At 45.9% G+C, this 20,481-nt stretch overlaps 2 protein-coding genes across 3 annotated transcripts; one reads left to right on the forward strand and one right to left on the reverse strand.

Moving 5' to 3' along the window:
• Positions 1-1,323: 1,323 nt before the first annotated feature.
• Positions 1,324-5,933, forward strand: LOC117411323 (coiled-coil domain-containing protein 190-like). Its single transcript, XM_034018668.3, has 4 exons — positions 1,324-1,730; positions 3,859-4,055; positions 4,319-4,448; positions 5,305-5,933. The coding sequence occupies exons 2-4, from the start codon at positions 3,860-3,862 to the stop codon at positions 5,753-5,755; spliced, it is 777 nt and encodes a 258-aa protein (XP_033874559.2). The 5' UTR covers positions 1,324-1,730; position 3,859; the 3' UTR covers positions 5,756-5,933.
• Positions 5,934-8,619: 2,686 nt separating this feature from the next.
• zyg11 (zyg-11 family member, cell cycle regulator) lies at positions 8,620-20,384 on the reverse strand. Of its 2 annotated transcripts, none has more exons than XM_034014361.3 (15): positions 20,072-20,384; positions 18,904-19,069; positions 17,713-18,470; positions 17,032-17,172; positions 16,345-16,521; positions 15,018-15,082; positions 14,305-14,404; positions 13,765-13,815; positions 13,049-13,210; positions 12,702-12,749; positions 11,901-12,098; positions 11,509-11,561; positions 10,275-10,372; positions 9,874-10,063; positions 8,620-9,459 (listed from the first exon to the last, which is right to left on the reverse strand). In XM_034014361.3, exons 1-14 carry the CDS (start codon positions 20,072-20,074, stop codon positions 9,882-9,884), a joined length of 2,202 nt encoding a protein of 733 aa, XP_033870252.1. In that variant the 5' UTR covers positions 20,075-20,384; the 3' UTR covers positions 8,620-9,459; positions 9,874-9,881. The 2 variants fall into 2 exon arrangements, with proteins under 2 accessions (XP_033870252.1, XP_033870244.1); XM_034014353.3 differs by having other exon boundaries at positions 8,620-9,576; positions 20,072-20,382.
• Positions 20,385-20,481: the final 97 nt, after the last annotated feature.

A 20,481-nucleotide genomic window follows, 5' to 3' on the forward strand; every position in this document is an offset into this window, starting at 1 on the left:
ATTGTGAGGTGCATCCTGTATATACGGGCAGTGTGTGGTTTGGAAGGTGAATGCTGTGCAGTGTGAGGTGCATCCTGTATATATGGGCAGTGTGTGGTTTGGAAGGTGAATGTCGTGCAGATTGTGAGGTCCATCCTGTATATACGGGCAGTGTGTGGTTTGGAAGGTGAATGCTGTGCAGATTGTGAAGTGCATCCTGTATATATGGGCAGTGTGTGGTTTGGAAGGTGAATCTCATGCAGATTGTGAGGTGCATCCTGTATATATGGGCAGTGTGTGGTTTGGAAGGTGAATGTCGTGCAGATTGTGAGGTCCATCCTGTATATATGTGCAGCTCCATGCCTGTTGCAGATCTAAGGTGAAATGATTCTGGCCCTGCAAATTCTCCATGATCTGGCCTGCTCCCATCTAGTGGACCTCACATAAGCCCTGCATTCAAATAAAAGAAAAATCTAAAACTTGGAAACTTGTATAAAAGGTTCATCTTAAGACCATCCTCCATGGTGAGGCCCCTTAGTCTGGGAATTGCAAGTAATCACATGACCGCTCATTGTCTTGAGCATTCAGCATCTTGGGGAACAAAAGTTTGGTCTCCATGGCAACCCTTTAAGCTGGTGGATCACATTTCTTTGTCCGTTTTTTTCGCCTAGCAACAGGGCCCAGTGAACGTGAGACACACAGCCCAGGGCTGAGTCTGAACTGGGCTCATGCCAGCTCTACCACAAGAGGAAGGACTAGTTCAGAATTCCTCCTGTGGTCAGAGCTCAGGGACTGGGAGACAGTGGGGCCTAGTAGTCAGAGCTGAGGGACTGGGAGACAGTGGGGCCCAGTGGTCAGAGCTGAGGGACTGGGAGGGAGGCATGGTCTTCTAGTGATTATAGCTGAGTGATTGGGAAAACTACATTACATCAACTATATAAAGCATTAAGCAGTGAAGATAACACTGGCCAGACCAAGCGCACATTCAATCTTTGGAATAGATAATTAAAATTACCTCTGCTGATAAAATGCATACTACTGTATAAAAAATGGTGTCTAAAATGTATTACTGGCCTGCCATTGATTGCTGTAGTACTGTAGTGTACTGCTACCAGGAGAAACAGGTTTGATTCGGCAGCTTAAACCCATAATAATGTATGTCATTGTCTAAATAAAATCTTGACGATTTCAGAGCTGTAGCCCCTCCTATGACCAGCCTATGTGAAGAACCGACCCACACTTTGTCAGAGAGAGAGAGAGAAAGAGGTAGTGCGTCACACAGAATCACAGCGATTTATTTTAGACGGTTCAGCCCCCCCCCCCCCCCCCAAGGAGACACAGTCGCAACTGGTGGCTACAGACTTGCAAAGACTAACAACAGCCTGAGACTGAATGCATAAGCTTTGCCGGTGCCATAAAGCGCTGTAACTTTGTTATGACTCTTATCCTTTAAACCCTTTCCCTTTCATGTGTAATAAACCTGGAGTTTAGCGCATCGCACTCATGGAAATAAGGCGCTGGGTTTTAGAATTGTGGTATTATATCTGGGGGCGTTAACACATCTTCAAAACAAGTGTTATTAGCTAATCAATCAAGGCAAAATGCGGTGAGAGGCGATTGTGCAGCGCAGAGAGGGAAGTGTTCGGCTAACGAGAAATACCAGCTGTCCAGACCGCGTTATTATCACATGTCCACCTGCACAGGACTATACCACAGTGAAGTTTTCTGTCCTGAAACAGATTCATAAAAAGGTCAGTTTTGCTTATTTTTTGTTTTTGTTTTGTTGTATTCAATTCTACGTGGCTGCTGCGTGGGCGTCTTTAAGCTTAGCTGCGTTAGAGCGGAGACTGTGATTTCATGAGGAATGCAAGATCACAACTGATTTGAATTCGATTTTTCCATGTTATTTCACAAGTGGAAGATGGTTTGTATGCTTGTAATTAATATCAGAATTCAGACTTCAGAACACAATAACTACGAGGTAATTGATCACCTATGCGCTGCAAAGGTGCATATGAAAAAGAGGATTATATAGGGGAAGGGGGAAGATTTGTTAGGTCTATTTGAAGTATATGAACGGGGGGGGGGGGGGGGGGGGGTTTAGAAGCAGGATTAAAATAGTTCTGATCATTAAAATAGACCTCTTAAACCCACAGCAAATACATTCAATTCAATTCAACGGAGATGAGAACCCAGTGAGGTCCATTGGCTGGTTTCACAGAGCTAGATTAGCACGAATCTTGGACTAACTCATGTTTTTTTTTTTTTTTGGTAAAATAATCCAAGATTAGTAATCAGGTCTGTGAAACCAGCCGTGCATCTCAGTTCACACTTCCCAGATAAAACCACAGAGTTCAATCCGAACATCAAAAAACAGACTGGGCTCTTATTACACAGGATATGTTACGTTCTCCACTGAATTTATCATAAACAACATGCCTTTTTCAGTTTAGGTTAGAAAAATGCAAGGCAAATAATTGGCAGCAGTTTTTTTTTCCCCCGAAATAACTGCGAGAGTATTTGGACTGGTGTAAAACCTGTTGCTGTTGAGCTTCTCTGGGTCACAGTGTGGATTTCTGTGCAACAATCCACCTTCCCTGCCTTGACACGACTGCTGGAGATAGTATTTTATAACCATGGTAACAAAATATGTTCCTTGTAAGGTACAGCTGCCCTTGTGTGTGTTTGTTTCAATGTTAGGAGCAGATTTAGAGAAGGTTAAACCTACTACAGTAACCACATTTTGTATAACCTCGGTTTAATATTTAAAATATTCTTGGAGGCAATTAAAAAGGGAATTTAAGGTTCCATACTTTGAAATGAAAAGTCTGAAACACGATTATAAGAGACTCTGTGCTTCGGCTATGCAGTATAATTATCTAGTGCAGTTAGACTTCATTAAGTTACTAAAACAACAACATTGTGTAAATATCATCCTTTGGCACATTTGCACGCTTTCATTACAATTTCAATTTGTAAAATCAGCTTACTGTGCAAACAAGGGCCTGTTGATAAGAGTTAGTGCTCAGTCATGGTTAATGTGCAGAATTATTTTGATGGCCTGATTACATTGTCTAATCCCCAATAATAGAGCTGATCCTAGCAACCACTTCACATGATCAATCAATACCGGTACCCAGTTATTCAGCTCTAACCCCTAAACAACACTCCCTGCCTCCCAGTCCCTCAGCTCTAACCCCTAAACCACACTCCCTGCCTCCCAGTCTCTCAGCTCTAATCCCTAAACCACACTCCCTGCCTCCCAGTCCCTCAGCTCTAACCCCTAAACCACACTCCCTGCCTCCCAGTCTCTCAGCTCTAATCCCTAAACCACACTCCCTGCCTCCCAGTAACTCAGCTCTAACCCCTAGACCACACTGCCTCCCAGTCTCTCAGCTAACCCCTAAACCACACTCCCTGCCTCCCAATAACTCAGCTCTAACCCCTAGACCACACTGCCTCCCAGTCTCTCAGCTCTAACCCCTAGACCACACTGCCTCTCAGTCCCTCAGCTCTAACCCCTAGACCACACTGCCACCCAGTCCCTCAGCTCTAACCCCTAAACCACACTCCCTGACTCTCAGTCCCTCCGCTCTAACCCCTAGACAACACTGTCACCCAGTCTCTCAGCTCTAACCCCTAGACCACACTGCTTCCCAGCTCTAACCCCTAGACCACACTGCCACCCAGTCTCTCAGCTCTAACCCCTAGACCACACTGCCTCCCAGTCTCTCAGCTCTAACCCCTAGACCACACTGCCTCACAGTCTCTCAGCTCTAACCCCTAGACCACAATCCTCCCTCCCAGTCCCTCAGCTCTTACCATTAGATCCCCTCCCCCCAGTCCCTCATGTGTTGAGGTGCCTCTGCTGTTTCCCAGGATGCAGCGTTCCCGGGTGCTGTTCTCAGAGGCAGAGATGTCGCGGCGCTCCGAAGCGGAGGACAGGGATGCGAAGCGGGTGGAGGCTAGGCTCCTCAGCAGACTGCACCGGTTGGACGGGGTGCGGCTCTACCACGTCAACACCATGGCGCGTGAGCAGAGGCGCATCCAGAGGGACCTGAGCGGCATGAGGCAGGGTGAGGAGGCTGCACTCACACACACAGTACAGCACAAGTCACTGATGCATGCTGATCCCAATTCCTTTATAAAGGTTTAGCATTGTAAAAGCATAGCAAAGTGTAATAAAGCATAGGTACTGTGAACTGGACTGAACAGCTTTCAGTGGCCTCATGCACGTTAAGCATGATTTGAGTTTCTGGAAATGGAATGCATTGTCCAGCAGTGCGGTTGTGGATTCAGGGGTGATGTCATGATGTTCACTCTGGGTTTGTCTCCTCAGGGAGCTCCTGCCGCAGCTCTGGGGAAATCTGCTCCGACTACGAGAGAGCACACCGTCCCCCAGGGGCGCCCAAGAGGGCCTTCCTACCCACCATCCCCAGCGGGGCTACCAGCAAGCCCGATGGACTCGGGTGAGGAGGGTGCATGTGTGCAGGAGGGAAACACAGTTCTACAACACCTGGGCTCTTCTGTGTGTGTCCTATACCTCTTTTTCAGTGTATAACCGGCGTGTAGAGTAGGGTCTTTGTTAACCCCTTTCCTAGAGCTCTGTAAAGCACTCTCACTACTTCTCCCTGTTATGTGTGCTGGAATCCTTTCTTGCCAAGTCAGACACCCAATCAGCCCACAATTAAAGGGAGCTTTGCAGTGATGGTGGAGTGGACAGCACCAGGCAGGTTCAGAGCTGAGCTTTAACAGTCACAAACATTATATTCCTTATGGGCTTGTGCCATCAAAGATCTTGAGCAACTCCTTTAGCTGCAATTGAATTGAAGTTGTTCACTGAATTATTTACCCGTGTCAGTGTCTGTGCGTGTGCATGTAGCAGGGGTTCGGATACAGAGCTCTGGGAAGTAAGCCAATCTCAGGTTTGTGTTTCAGTGCTTTTCCGGCTCATTGGATCAGATACTGTGTTGCTAAAATGGAACTTTATAAAAACTCTCATTCAGCTCGATGTTTGGTATGCTGTAAATATTTCCAGTTCGATGTCGGTCCAATAGACCTTTCTCCCTCTCCCTCTCCCTCTTCCTATCTCCTCCCTCTCTCCTTCTCCATCTCCCTACCCTGTCTGTCCTTCTCCCTCATCTGCCCCCACTCCCTATCCCCCTATCTCTCCCTCTCTGGTGTCAGTTAAATATTAACGCAGTGGCACTGCGCTCTCCTTTCCACTGGGTGCTTCTTAACTAAAAGGGGCTTGACCTTCCCCTCCGGGCTGGATCAGCTTACTCTGGGACTGTCTAACACACTGCTGTGTGCCTTCTCTCCTAGGTCTCAGAAACTCATGCCCTTGCGGGGTGGAGGACAGGCTATCCCAGCAGGCCTCTCTCACACTCTGCAGGCACGAATCAACAAGTTCATCGGTGTGGGGCGGGGGAAGGGGGGGTCGGAGCCGGTCTCCGTGGCGATGGCAGGGGAGGGGTGGTGGTCCGAGGATTCCGACGGGGGGGTGAAGTGCAGTCCTGATCCGCGGCGCAGCGTCTCCCTCCCCCCCGTGTCCCCCCTGCTGGACCCCTCTCGCTTGAACCTGGACGCCCTGGCCCCTGACGGCTCCCTCCGGACGTTGTACACCCTGCCCAGCTTCAGCGAGGCGCTGGCCGAGGCAGGCAAGGCTCGCTACATCCGGCACCGAGGCATCCCTGACAGCGAGAGGGAGCTCTCCATCCAGGACATATTCAGCAGGGCTCCCGAGGAGACTGCACACCAGCCGGAGCGGAGCTGAGGCAGGGCAGAGACGTCTCCATGGAGCCTCTGGCTCTCGTCCTTTTTAGTGTTGACACCTCAAACATAAATGCAGCACAAAACTAAGTGTGAAACAGTTGTAAACGTTATAAATGTAGTATAAAAAATATGTCATACTCCTAGGCATAATTTCTCAATAATTAAAGAAACTAAACTTGGTTGTGTTTTTAAGTTCTGTATAACAAAAACATCTGCGTTTGACTTGTTAGAGGAACTTTCATTACCCTCAGTTTCCACTTTAAGATGGAGACATTTGTAGTTTTGAAAGATTTTGTCATGTATTTTATAAGAATTACAGAAATGATATATGAATTGACTTCAGTGCTCATAACACAGCATTGAATTCATGTACAGCGATTTGTCTCTGTATTTGAACGTTATGGAAACAATCACCTTTTCTTTTGTGGTTCACGTCTGGTTCACTCACTCACTCCAGAGGCTGGGGAAGGCTGTGGGTTTCAAAGGATTAATTCCTTTCCTCAGAACCCTCCAGACTGCCACTGCAGTTTGCTGATGCTGATAACAAGCCGACCCTGGGGAAAGCAGTGCATGCTGGGTGTTTGCAGCCTCGGCTGTCCTTTAGCGTGTCTGGACTTGCTCGTTTTACAGCAGGTCAGCTCTACTGGCAGGAGAGGTCTGTCACTCAGCCGCCCTCTCATGTCTGGATCCATCTAGACTTGCCAGAGCTCCCTTACAGAAGTTCAGCACTGTAAATCTCCATCATAATTATTATGCAGTTTCCCCTTGCTTTACTATGGATTTACCACAGTATTTTTAAGTTTGTTAATGTTTTTCCCTTCGCTATACTATGCATTTACCATAGCTTACTATGGTTTGTAATGTGTGTGTGTGTGTTTTTTTAAAATATGCTTTACCATACCTCTCTGGGCTTTACAAAGCTTACCTGTGTTTTAACTGTGCTTTATTACACTTTGCTGCGCTTTAACTATGAAAAACTTATATAAGGGTTTGTTTTCCCTGTTTTTTAATATGAGTTTACTCTACCATGCTTTCTTGTACTTTTTACTATGGTACACTTGTATAAGAGCGGACACACCTATCAGAAAAGCACCAGCACCACACCTCTGTTTTTTTTAACAGCTGTTAGATGTGTTTGTTTTGCTCATACTCATCAGCAGAACAATCTCATCTGTTAACTGAATCAATATCCTGCGCGTTTATCTGTATGTTAAACGAGTGCCAAGCCATGCTTACAATCCATGTTCTTATCTTTAGTCAGTTTTAGCAGTGTTACCTAGCTTCCTAATGGAACACTCCAGTGAGAAAGACAAACACGTGTGCAGGACAGGTAAGACTGCTTGCACTGAAATGGAGTGAGCGCGCCCCTACTGGACAAATAATGTAAGAGTGCAATTGCAATTACCCAAGAAAGTATCGAGCAAAGTTATAGCCAAACTGACCAGTGAACAGGAGAGTAATGTGAAGTGAATCACTGGAAACGTGACAGTTAATAAGATTGTGGTAGAATGTAACATTGGGCATTTTTAAATTACAGCACATGAAATAATCGAGACTATATACACCATAAACAGCAGAGCTGCGTCATACGTGGCTGTCACGATTGGTTAGTCATTGATTGGTTAATCATTGCATGGTTAATCGTCTTTAGCATTCGATGCATATCTCGATGGTAATTTTTTTGTTTGTTTGTACTATATGCATAGTAATTAGACTTCAGACCCTGGTGGTAACACACACCTGTCAGGTAGTCTGGTACGCTGTAGATCAGTAGTACCTAGGCGTGCCTGCCAACAAATCCAGCGATCCGCCTCTAGCACTGCCTAGCAGGTGGGATTTTGACTTTCTCATTTTCACTTCCTTAATAATTAAAGGGCCACAGCCTTGTGTTATTTCTTCATTTTTTATTTCCTTATGTATTTGATTGAGAGAATTTGGCTTTCAGATGTGGATTTCCCCTCCTGTATAAAAAAATATAAAATTAAAATAATTTCCACATTATATAAATATTTCCTGGGAAAGTGTTTATTTCTATGTGGATTATTAACCAATATTATTCCAGTGTTAATGGAATGTAGTGTTTTGTTTTCTTCTTGTAAGTAATTGGTTTTGGTAAAAAATAAAATAAGACAGCATTCTTGTTCTTTTATTTAAAAAATAATGACTCAAAAGTAAACACTGAATTTATCATCACTCTTAATCCGATAGTTTATTACCTATCTTGATTAGTGTCTGTGCCAGTCCTTGAACTGCTCCCCTATCCCGACACCTTCTTTTAATATATTTTGTAAAGTCATAATATATGTATTTGTGCTTGATTCTGCTTTAGCTTATACCTACGTAATATAAATAATAATATGTACACAATTGTTGCAAACACAATATTACTAACGCTAGTGCATACCAGTAACAGAATAATCTCCTGCACAGAGCATTGGGGGCTCCAATACCAGGGAACAAGAATCCAACGTGCAGACAAGGGCTGGTGACGGTAATGCACCCCGAATGAAATCAGACTTTTTAAAGTGGTGTTCAGAATATAAAAGATCCACTACACAGTGATGAGGGGAGCAGTCAGATTGGAATTAATGCTAGTTTAACAAAAAAACTCTCCTAAAGCATTAACAAGAGTCTTTAATACAGATGCTGTTCTGGAAATCATTCTCATTAGGAACACAGCTGAATGATTGTTCACCCCTCTTTCCCACAGCAGGCTGCAGGGGAATAGTCCACAAAAGGACATAACCTGGTTGCCCCAAAGGTCAGCAGAATCATATATATATATATATATATATATATATATATATATATATATATATATATATATATATATATATATATATATATATATATATATATAAATAATCATATAATTTCCATGCACAACAATATAATAATGTGAAATTAATTATATATGCGCTCCACCCAAACACTACTGGTTGAATGGTAACACTTGCAGCTCAGCACCTGTGTGGCGGCTGCCCATCAACATCCTAATACTCACACGCACTACTATCTAGTTTATAACAGCTATGTACAGTACTGTGATGGATACTGGGGTTGATTGTTTTATTAACAGTGCGTTCAACAAGGCAATTATCAACCCAGCTCAGATTTCAGCATGCATCTAAGAACAGCAATGGTAACACAATACAGGTCCCAGTAGCTCAGCCACTGACTGTGTGCTCTCTCCTGCTGCTTCCACATGCTAACTGTGCAATCAATATCATGGAAAGAAGAACCTCCTTGGAAAAGAGATGTTTCCAAAGCAGGGACAAATATGAAGGTCATGATAGAATATGCAGCCCAACACTGAACACACACAGATGGATGGCACTGCTCAAAACCAGGATAAATACTGTACAAACCCTTTAAACTAAAATTGAATACACATGTTTTGCAGTTTGTTTCTAGAAAGAACAAGGAAACAAACCAAAAAAATCCTTTCAAACTGCAAATTAAAATGCAAAAAAGAATAAATAAAAAAAAACTTGGCACTTAAAACTTTTTTTTTTGCTTTTTCTCCCAATCCATAAAATATGAGAAAGAGCTAGTATTTACATACACAGTATAAATGTCCACCTGCCTCCCTGCTTGCCTGCATGGGTGCATGGATGTGTGAAAGTCATTAGTAGTAGTTTCCTCCAGTGATCCTGCTCTTTCCCCACTCCTGGCTCGAGAGGAAAGGACTGGCGCGGATCCTCCCTACGCACACAGGAATGGAGCTTCTCTTAGTAACACACATCGAATATCCAGCACAGTTCACAGAATCGGGGTCAGGGATTGTTCTGGCATTCAGCCTGGCTAAGTGAAAGTTCTCATCTGGGAGGTGAGAGAGAGGACAATTTTCAAAACATTTTCTCTAAATCTGTTTGTTGTCATTGATCTTACTTCTTGAAAAAAAATCATTCCTTTGCAGAGAAAATTAGGACTGTGTTTGTAAGTTACACTAGCAGAGAATGACCCAGTTGCAATGCTGTACCCCAGTGGCTCACAAGGACACAATACTTTACACCTGCTTCTTTTGTGCATTACTTTTATGTGGACGTCACTGCGTTGTACCTAAACTTTTTCTATAGAAGCTTCTGTGCTGTAGCCCCTTCTCCCCCTGTGACTCACCATGCCTGTCATGCACAGCCTGGTCTGTAGGGGGGCACTGTCTGCCCGGTGCGTGCCAGGTGCCTCTCCAGGCTCTCCAGGATGCTAGACGACACGCGCTGCACGTCAGGGTGAGTCTGGGGGTTCTCCTTCACCTGGTACAGGTGCTGCATCCCCCCCTCCTCGATCAGCATGCTGCAGTACCGGGACGCTGCGTGGAGAGGGAGGGTCAGACGACACTTTGTTTAAAGAATATGCAGTACGCATATATAACAAGTTAGCTAGTACTGAGATAGTTGTGATTAGAGCCACAGGGGTGTGCCATAGTCGACTATAAATGTGTAGTGTGACTCTGCTGTTATAAACTAAAGGGTTACTTTCCCCAGAAAAAGAAGTGCATTCATGTAATAATAATACTTTACCATTTTTACTGCATACGTGCTGCACAGCCCAGGCAGCCCACAGCTGCACTCCCGGGGTGCTGAAGCACTTGAGCAGGGGAAAGAAAGGGTTAAACGACCTAGAGAAACAGTGAAACAGAATAATGAATCACTGCAACGAAAAAACCCATCCGTCGTGTGCATTTTTATCAGGCAATGTGTTAAGCAATGGATCTGATTCTAATACAAACCCAAATACAGCACCTACAGGGGTGGAAATACAAGAATATTGTGGAACATTTTGTCAATACTTTACAATTAAAATGCACCTGAATGGCTCTTCATCTGAATATTTTAATGAATCAGGAGTGTACCCCAAGACCTGCCGCCCAGACCTTTCAGCAGTCTGGTCCAGGCGCTGCTCTCAGCTCAGGGTATTATATTCAGGCTATTCAATCACGTCTTATTTCCGTCATTATTAAAAAACAATGTGCGTTGTTCGTCTGTCTGTATCACAGGGTGTCTGCCCCTCCCTCTGTGTGTGTGTGTGTGTGTGTGTGTCTGTATCAGAGGGTGTCTGCCCCTCCCTCTGTGTGTGTGTGTGTCTATCACAGGGTGTCTGCCCCTCCCTCTGTGTGTGTGTGTGTGTGTGTGTGTCTGTATCAGAGGGTGTCTGCCCCTCCCTGTGTGTCTGTATCGGAGGGTGTCTGCCCCTCCCTCTGTGTGTGTCTGTATCAGAGGGTGTCTGCCCCTCCCTGTGTGTCTGTATCGGAGGGTGTCTGCCCCTCCCTCTGTGTGTGTCTGTATCAGAGGGTGTCTGCCCCTCCCTGTGTGTGTGTCTGTATCAGAGGGTGTCTGCCCCTCCCTGTGTGTGTGTGTCTGTATCAGAGGGTGTCTGCCCCTCCCTCTGTGTGTCTGTATCAGAGGGTGTCTGCCCCTCCCTGTGTGTGTGTCTGTATCAGAGGGTGTCTGCCCCTCCCTGTGTGTGTGTCTGTATCAGAGGGTGTCTGCCCCTCCCTGTGTGTGTGTGTCTGTATCAGAGGGTGTCTGCCCCTCCCTGTGTGTGTGTCTGTATCGGAGGGTGTCTGCCCCTCCCTCTGTGTGTGTCTGTATCGGAGGGTGTCTGCCCCTCCCTGTGTGTCTGTATCGGAGGGTGTCTGCCCCTCCCTGTGTGTCTGTATCGGAGGGTGTCTGCCCCTCCCTGTGTGTCTGTATCGGAGGGTGTCTGCCCCTCCCTGTGTGTTCACAGACTAGGGCCACAGTGCCTCTGTCTTACCTGTATGCCACCATCTCACACTCGGGTGTGGGCCACTTGAGGATCGTAGAGTGCTGCAAAGCAATCACAGCAGGGTTAGAACTGCGTTACTTCGAAGAACTAAGCTTAACTAGGTATTCCATATTCAGTATCTCTTCACTCGCAATTCATACGCAATTCAATACTGTGCACATATACAGGCTTCTACACAAATACATGTTGCAATCATTTACAGCTTTTAAAGTTATGATGGCGGACTTTAAGGAAGCTTACAAACATCCCAAATATGTTAGTGTTGAAACGTGTTTAATCCTTTAGGAAATTAAACAGAATAGAACAGCCCTGCTGTGGAAGTGTCCCAGTGAGACCCCAGTTTTACAGAGACCCCCAGGAATGAGAGAAGCGTGACGTACTAGCTGCTGCAGCAGGGACGTGCGCAGGCTGGTGCTCAGTGTCCAGGCCTCCTCTCCGCGGGACATGAGGTGCGCGATGATCCCTGCAGCGAAGTAGCTCACCTCCACCTCACTGCTGTGGAGAAGCACGCTGATGTGCTCCACGAAGCTCTTCCACATCAGCTCCGCATGCAGCTCCTTCACCTCCGCAATGTTGTTCTGGGGACACAAGGGGCAGCTGTTGCAGCCAGCACAAACACTTCACAACTATGACACTTAGGGCTCCAGGTAAAAGTCCCCAATCCAGATACAAACAAATGAAAAAGAAATTTCCTTTTGGGGCTTGCAACTAGTTGTTTCTTACTTGCTTTCTTCTTTTGTGTTTTGCACAAATGGAGATTCTGAGTAAATAGCTTAGAAAATCTAGCCCTTTTTTTCTCATATTCATGAATTTGGAGAAAAAGAAAGAGTTTCATGTTCCTGCCATTATAAAAGAAATGAGAAACGTTTCGACAAAAAGTCTTTCAACTTGCAGTTTCTTTTAGTATTTATCACTATTGAGTGTTTTACAGATATATGGATGACATTGTAAAAGGGATAACAGGTTCTGGAACTCACTCTGTACCAGACATAGAGCTTTGATTGATACCTTTACAAATGAATCTGCAGCTCTATATCCACAATTAAAGCCATTGCAAGACTAGATCACTTGAGACGACATGCGCTTGGACTGCTGGCTTTAATTCAGAGCAGGTGGGCACACAGTTGCTTTCACTTCCTTTCAGTTTAATATAAAAAATACAAATACAGACAGACACTCACCAACAGACCCAGCACCTTCTGCTGTATGGAGGATTCAGAAGGGAAAGACTGTTGAGAGAAAAAAGAAAGTAAAGAGATTACAATAGACACACACAAACCAGCCGGTCAACATCTTCACAACAGATGTCCTTAAATGCGGTCTGGCCTTTAAGCGAGCGTCTACTGTATTTCTTCATAAGAAGTACTTTAGTGGCATTGTGAATATTGGGCTGGAAAGCTATTGGTAAAAATTTTTTTTTCTGAGTTGTTAACACTGGTGCGCTGTGCAGTCATGCCCCGGGTTAGTTCAGGGGTCTGAAGTTGCTCAGTTCGGCAGGCAGTGTGTCTGCATGTCTGGGACGCCTCACCTCCAGCACCTTCATGAAGAGCTCCAGCCCCTGGTTCTCAATGAAGTGGCGGCAGGTGGTGGGCGACTCGTCCGTAAGGTTCCACAGCGCGCTCAGTGTAAACTTCAGTGTGGTGTCCACCAGGCTCTGGCTTGTCTTCTGCTTCACAATGTGCAGGAGTTGCTGGGGGGGGGGGGGGCAGAGTTATCTAATAGTTTGAATATCTAAACGTTTTCAGAAAGATGTGTGTGAAATACATGTATTGGTCTTAGTGTTGACATAGTAGTTACTACACAGTGCAAGTCGATTTAATATTCAGCATTTATTCCATGCAGACAATAACACTGTACACATGCACAGTTACACGTTCATATTTCAGGCATTTGTTTTAAACTCTATTGGCATGCTTCTTGTTATTGGTCATCATTTTTACAAATATGTTTACATGCATTTAATACAAGCTTTATGATTAAACAGAATCAAACACCCTTAGAGTTTGCACAACTCCTCCCCCATGCACACCGATATTTAACAAGTGAAATAGCCCTTTCAAACCAACAGCATCTGATATGGTATGTTCAAACATAAAGCACCACAGAGGGTAAACTTTGCACCAAGCTAAAACTAGAAGAAACTAAGTCAAGCAGACAAAGTTTAAACTACTGCTACTGGTATTCCTCACAGCTCTGGAAATGCATCAGGAAAGCATGCGTTTAAATAAAAGCGAAAGGACTCACCCGGACAATAAAGAGCTCTGCTCCCAGCTGGGCGGTCTGCTCTGTGGAGAGCTGAGAAAACACAATGGGGTTCAGACTCAGGATACTCTTTATATATGGGACAGGACAGCAGCTTCCCTTATAAAAGTTTACCATGGTAAATTTGCACAGTCATTTTTGCAGTTTTTGTATAATTTTCCTATGGTTTTACTATGCATTTATCATGGTTTGTCAATATGCTTTACCATACCTCTTTACAATGCTTACCCATGCTTTGCTATGCCTTGTCACATGTATGTTTTTACTGTTGTAAACTTTTATAAGGCTGTAGTTTCTGTTATATCTGGGATCAGCTCCATTCGTAGTTGAGACTAGCTCAAACCTGAAGCTTATAAACTGAGCACAATACCTTTCCACAGAGCCCTTGGACAGGAACTGACAAATGAATCCAGGAATTCCACAAACAAAAGCCTAAACCATGAATGGAGCTGTATCCCTGGGTTTCACAGCCTCTCTATAACCCTGGCACCAGCCTCGATGAGTAATTCTTCCACCACTCACCTTAGCTGCCAGGATGGAGATGATTGCCACGGCCATCCTCTGCATGTTCTGGTCCTCATAGTTACACAGCCACTGCATCACCAGCTTGGCAGCCTCGAACCTGCAGCCAACAGCCAGGGACAGGTCAGCAGGGGTGGAAACTTAGAAATACTTGTTGTCTAGTCTTGTTGAAGCCATTAAAAATCTTCCAAGTCAAAATGTTTATCATTGAACTTTTTTTGTTTATCATTGAACGTTTTTTTTAGTATTTCTAAATGTAGCACTATTGAGTGTTTAATAGTTATGGATAATGTATCTCGGGTTGAAAACTTTTACTTGTGTGACGAACAACAGACTGTCATTAAAGTCTCAAGCTTAATGTGATGTACCTGCTCGTAGAGCGGTGTAACTAGAGCAGCTGCAGGCTCCAAACGTGTTCAAACCAGACACAGTCTGCATGGGCACAGGGGCACAGGTCATCAACCCGGAATGTAGAGGCCTGAGCCACACATATGTTTGCACCATATAACTTTTTATTTATTTATTTATTTTAAACCTAACTGGTGTTATCTTTGGCTGGTGCCATACAAGGTGCACCTGGGAATATTGTGCAAATGACAGGAGGCTTGGGCTTCAAACACAGGACCTGGGCTACAGCAGTAGCTTCCCCGGTACACAACCACTGTATGGCAAGATCAGGCTGCATTGCTGCATCCCCTGGGCCAGCCACTAACCTGTTGAAGGGAACCTCCTGCAGAATCCTGTCGCTGCAGAGTGAGAGGAGGCAGTTCTTCTGGAGCTGGAAACAAAACAGAAAGATAAGCTATTTTACCGTGCCATTGCAAAGTTATGCACATTATTTTTCAGACAACATGCATTGGCACTCGGACAGTTTCATGGGCTTATACATGATATCACAGAAAACAGCGTCTACCCAAGTATAAGCTCATGCAGTTATTTGCATAATTACATATACATAAAAATGCAAGAATGTAAGACCAGAAGCTGGCAGCTGTTCTCATATCTATGTGCATATTTAGAATTACTTTCTCTCCTGTGCACAGGTTAACAACACTGCAAATTGTTTATTTCCGCAAGGCAGATAACGAATGGCGTTCTGATGGGGCTGAGGGAGCTTGTGGCTGGTGTTGGAGATCCTGCTATAGCACAGGGGTCCATGACAATTCGTCCGCGACAATTCATCCATTACTAGTCGGCGACGAAGTGGTGGGGAGCTCTGCAGAGGAGTAGGTACCTGCTGGTAACAGTGAGGACTGGGAGTGTGGGGAGCTCTGCAGAGGAGTAGGTACCTGCTGGTGACAGTGAGGACTGGGAGTGTGGGGAGCCCTGCAGAGGAGTAGGTACCTGCTGTTGAGAGTGAGGACTGGGAGTGTGGGGAGCCCTGCAGAGGAGTAGGTACCTGCTGGTAACAGTGAGGACTGGGAGTGTGGGGAGCTCTGCAGAGGAGTAGGTACCTGCTGGTAACAGTGAGGACTGGGAGTGTGGGGAGCTCTGCAGAGGAGTAGGTACCTGCTGGTGACAGTGAGGACTGGGAGTGTGGGGAGCCCTGCAGAGGAGTAGGTACCTGCTGTTGAGAGTGAGGACTGGGAGTGTGGGGAGCCCTGCAGAGGAGTAGGTACCTGCTGGTGAGAGTGGGGACTGGGAGTGTGGGGAGCTCTGCAGAGTAGCTACCTGCTGGTAACAGTGAGGACTGGGAGTGTGGGGAGCTCTGCAGAGGAGTAGGTACCTGCTGGTGAGAGTGGGGACTGGGAGTGTGGAGAGTTCTGCAGAGTAGGTACCTGCGGTGAGAGTGGGGACTGGGAGTGTGGAGAGCTCTGCAGAGTAGGTTCCTGCGGTGAGAGTGGGGACTGGGAGTGTGGGGAGCTCTGCAGAGTAGGTACCTGCGGTGAGAGTGGGGACTGGGAGTGTGGAGAGCTATGCAGAGTAGGTACCTGCGGTGAGAGTGGGGACTGGGAGTGTGGGGAGCCCTGCAGAGGAGTAGGTACCTGCTGGTGAGAGTGGGGACTGGGAGTGTGGGGAGCCCTGCAGAGGAGTAGGTACCTGCTGGTGGTTGGGGAAGTTCTTCATGGCCTCGAGCAGCAGATGGGTGACTTGGCCCAGCAGTCGCACTGGCATCCCCACAGCCAGGTCCTGCTTAGTCAGGTTGAATACACAGGCACTAGCAGCCAACTGCACGTGCAGGTTCAGAGGGTGGGTCTTCATCCCAGTGACAACCAGCTGAAACACAGAGACACATCATCACTACATATAGACAGAGACACAGTGAACCCTCAACACATTATCAACACACAAAGACACAGCCAGGGTACTGCGTATTCAGGGTTAGAAACTCACACTAGTCCTGTACCCAGTACTGATATTTTTCAGGTGTTATTGAAATTAGCAGGTGTCAGAAATGTGTTCTAACAGGCCCTGATCGGCTCTGAACCAAGTTGTAGGAGTTGTTCATGCAGCTATTGGGGAGAAACAATTATATAAAAAGGGGTCTGATTTGCTCAAACTCCTGGCTCCAGATAATGTAAATAACACTTAATTGAGGATAGTTCCTAAAACCAGGACTGGGTGCAGAGCTACTGTGAGTTTATAACCCGCAGTCATTTTTCAGCAAATTATTAACTGAAAGACACAGTCAGCTACAGACACAGACAGCTCCCTTCACAGTCACTAAAGAGAGACTCAGCCCCCAGCATAGCCTGTATCTCCCCGACTCTGGAGCTCTCCGCGCACCTTTAGGATGTCTGGTGGAACTTTCTCCATTACGTGTGTGAGGCTGAAGAGATGGAAGAGGGCCTCCCTGACGAAGAACGCTCGCTCGCTGTAGCGCCGGAGAGCTTCGCAGATCTGCGCTTCATTTGCCTCCCCCGACACCTGTGAGCAAACAGAGGATGAGACACAGTTCTGCTTTACACACAGATCCTCACATACACACACACAGAAACACAAACCTATCATTATGAAATACATGTATTCACTTCCATTAAGGGTAGTTTCCATTTCAGTTATGGATAGATCCTCGAGATGGAACATCTCGTTCACAAGGGTGCCCCTCTGATTCCAAAGCTTGGGCTAACCTAAAACCACCACCTTTTTGAATTGCAATCTGCTATAAATAAATAGCTAATTATCATCCCTGTACGGACAGATGGGCCCACACAAGCTAGTTTATACATGCAAACGCATCCTTCTGTATACCTAAGAAACTTGTAAGTGAAGTTGCAAACAATGCCTCATTAAAACTTTTAAGAAACTCTTAAGTTTAACTGTTTGTTTCACAGAATTTTGGACTACATACTGTTATCTTACGTAAGGTATTGGTTTTAATCAGGGTCTGTGAAACCAACATTTATCCTCCTAAAAAGCACACTTCTGCCTCCCTCTTTTCCAAGATCCCCCCAACCCACACCACACCTTCAGGCTTCCTTCCCCGGAGAGGAAATCACAGAACCCAGCGCCGGTGGCCAGCAGCCCTATGAAGTGCATTCCGGGTCTCTGCTGGACGAAAGCCTTGACCGCCTTGTCGGTGACCTGCTTGCGGCCGGAGACGTCCAGTGAGCACAGCTGGGGTAGGATACCGGGCTGTTCCAGCAGGTGCCCAGCGATGTCCGAGGTGAACTGCTTGTCGTCCGAGATGTCCAGGTGCTGCAGCCCAGCCAGCTGGCTCAGCACATCCAGCAGCTGCGAGGTGCTCATCTTGAGGCACTTGAGGTGGTGCATGGTAAGCGAGCGCAGCCGCTCCCGGCAGGACAGCAGGGGGGCCAGATCGGTCACGCAGGTGTTGGAGATGTCCAGGCTCTCGAGCCGTGGCAGAGAGCACACCTCTGACAGGTCCTCCGTGTAGAAGTCCACGTTGGCGATAGCGAGGGCGCGCAGGCCAGCCAGACGGCTAAAGCAGCGCTCGTAGGGATCCTCCAGGGACAGAGTGAGCCCGTTCAGCACCAGCCGCTGCAGGGACTCCTGGTTCCATTTGTTAGAGGACAGCCCCTGGATGATGTCTGTGATGGCCACGTCTGCATTCACCCCTGAGGCGTCCAGCTCCAGCAGCCGGTGCTGGCAGAATGCCTTGTGGAACGCCTCAGCGGAGATGCGCGCCTTGCAGATACACGCACGCCGCAGCCGCAGGTACTGGCAGCTGCGGAATATCCCCACAGTGCTGTCATTCAGCATCCCTAGAGACGAGAGGGGAGGAGATAAGAGTGGGAGACTGCTGGAAGTGCTGTGAGATTACTGTTCGTTTACTGTGAGTCTGCTGTAGGGATGTAGGCAAACACAGGATGAAGCACAGGGTTGATTTACACACACACTTGCAGGAACGGATACCTATCCTTTCTAAATACACTAATATTTGGGAGGGCGTCTCGTGATGGTTTTAATTTAAATGTTAACGTGTTAAAAGTTAAACGTTTAAACGTGCCAAATCCTGAATTTTTGGGAAATTTGGGCAATGAATGGTACCTAGCATCCCTAGACTGCTGCTATGCTGCACCATCATCTCCAACTTGCTGTAGACAGTGGAGTACCTGCATTATCAGCCTGCAGTCTATGCTGATTACAGATAGAAAGGGCTGTGTTTTGTGGACACCCTTTCTGGAAGCCCCTTACCCTCCGTGGCCATCTTGCGCAGCAGCTGGTCGGCAAGCTCCTGTGGGAAGACGACGGTCTCTCGGAGGCTCAGTGAGCCATCGGGCCGCTCCCAGCAGAACTGGTCCAGATTGGAGCTCAGGAAGCTCAGGCAGAGGTCAGTGAGGGACGCAGGGGAGGCCTCCTCCTGCAGGGGGCGACAGGACCAGGAAAATGCGTTTTGTTTTTATACTTTCACTTTGATCTATATGACTGTGATAATGCGAAACTACAATAAAATAGCAAACCTTAAACAACTGAAAAATACTTGAAGTCGAAACATTAGTCATTGAATTTCAGTTTATTTTACCGTTGCTTTATTCAGCACTATTGGGTCTTTATAGTTCTGGATGACTGTAAAATGTAAAAGAATCATGAAGCAGACCCACATCCTTTCAGTGATCACAAGTACTTATCCACCAGTGACACAGTCCAGACTCCCTACTCAATTCATTTAGATAACGACTCACGTCTGCAATATATTTCCACGCACCCCGGTTCTGTTTACCTTCCATTTGAATATCATTAACATCATGAGCTACATATTCAATTTCACTGCTTCACACTCCAGCGCCAACACGTCCTGCCTGGATTCCTACAGGATCACCTGGTTTACTTGACTTGCCAGAGTGACTTGGTTCATTACACTTAACGGACAGCGATACAGTAAAGGTACAATGATAATAATAATACGTTTAAAAAAATGCAAAACACGCAGCATTTGGAATATCCAAGAAAATGAGAAGTAGGAAATAGACAGGCTTGCATTAGGGTTCTTTGTATTAGTATTACTATTTAAGCGTGGAATGATCTTACGATCTTCTAATGTCATTAAGATTATAATTTACCCAGAAACAACTATGAACACATTCTAATACATGTTAATCAATAAATCAATACCCCCATCCACAAATATACTTTACATTATCCGTATCTTTTAAATAACAAAACAAAAACAGCAATACCACCTAGTGTAACTGTGATTCTGAAACCGTCCAAACATGGCTACGATTTTTAAGCGGTACTAGCTTGCTACAAAAAACATAAACTAATGTATTACTGTAATACATCAATAAGTTCAAGGCAACATTGTATTAACATAAGAACCATTCACTGGTGGTAAAGCTGTTAATAAAAAAAGAGTACTCACCATGGTAGCACGTAGAAAATGCAACAGGACTTCAGTTACTGTACCAGTGCTGTATTAATAAAATTACAACCCCAGCTTTTAAAAGGAGTTTGGCTTTGGAAACTCAGAGCTATGCGAGGCAGTTAGTACGCTTAATATCCGAGTTTGTGTGAGTAAACAAGGTCGAGGAACCCGGAAGTACAACAACAACCCCCAGCTGCTGGGGAGTCAGTGACACGTCACAGCAGAGCGCTCCAGAGTGTGACGTGTCTGTTCTACGGTGTCCATTTTAGGACATCCTCAGACATCAGCCTTACTGGAGTCAAGTCTCACACACGAATAACTTCCTCTATCACCCCCACCTCGAGTCAGTCGTCAGGCATGAAGGTATCAGTCCTCCTCGAGTTTTTTTTTTTTTTTTTCGGGGAGAG

This window comes from Acipenser ruthenus, chromosome 10, assembly GCF_902713425.1.
Source record: "Acipenser ruthenus chromosome 10, fAciRut3.2 maternal haplotype, whole genome shotgun sequence".
NCBI lineage: Eukaryota > Metazoa > Chordata > Actinopteri > Acipenseriformes > Acipenseridae > Acipenser > Acipenser ruthenus.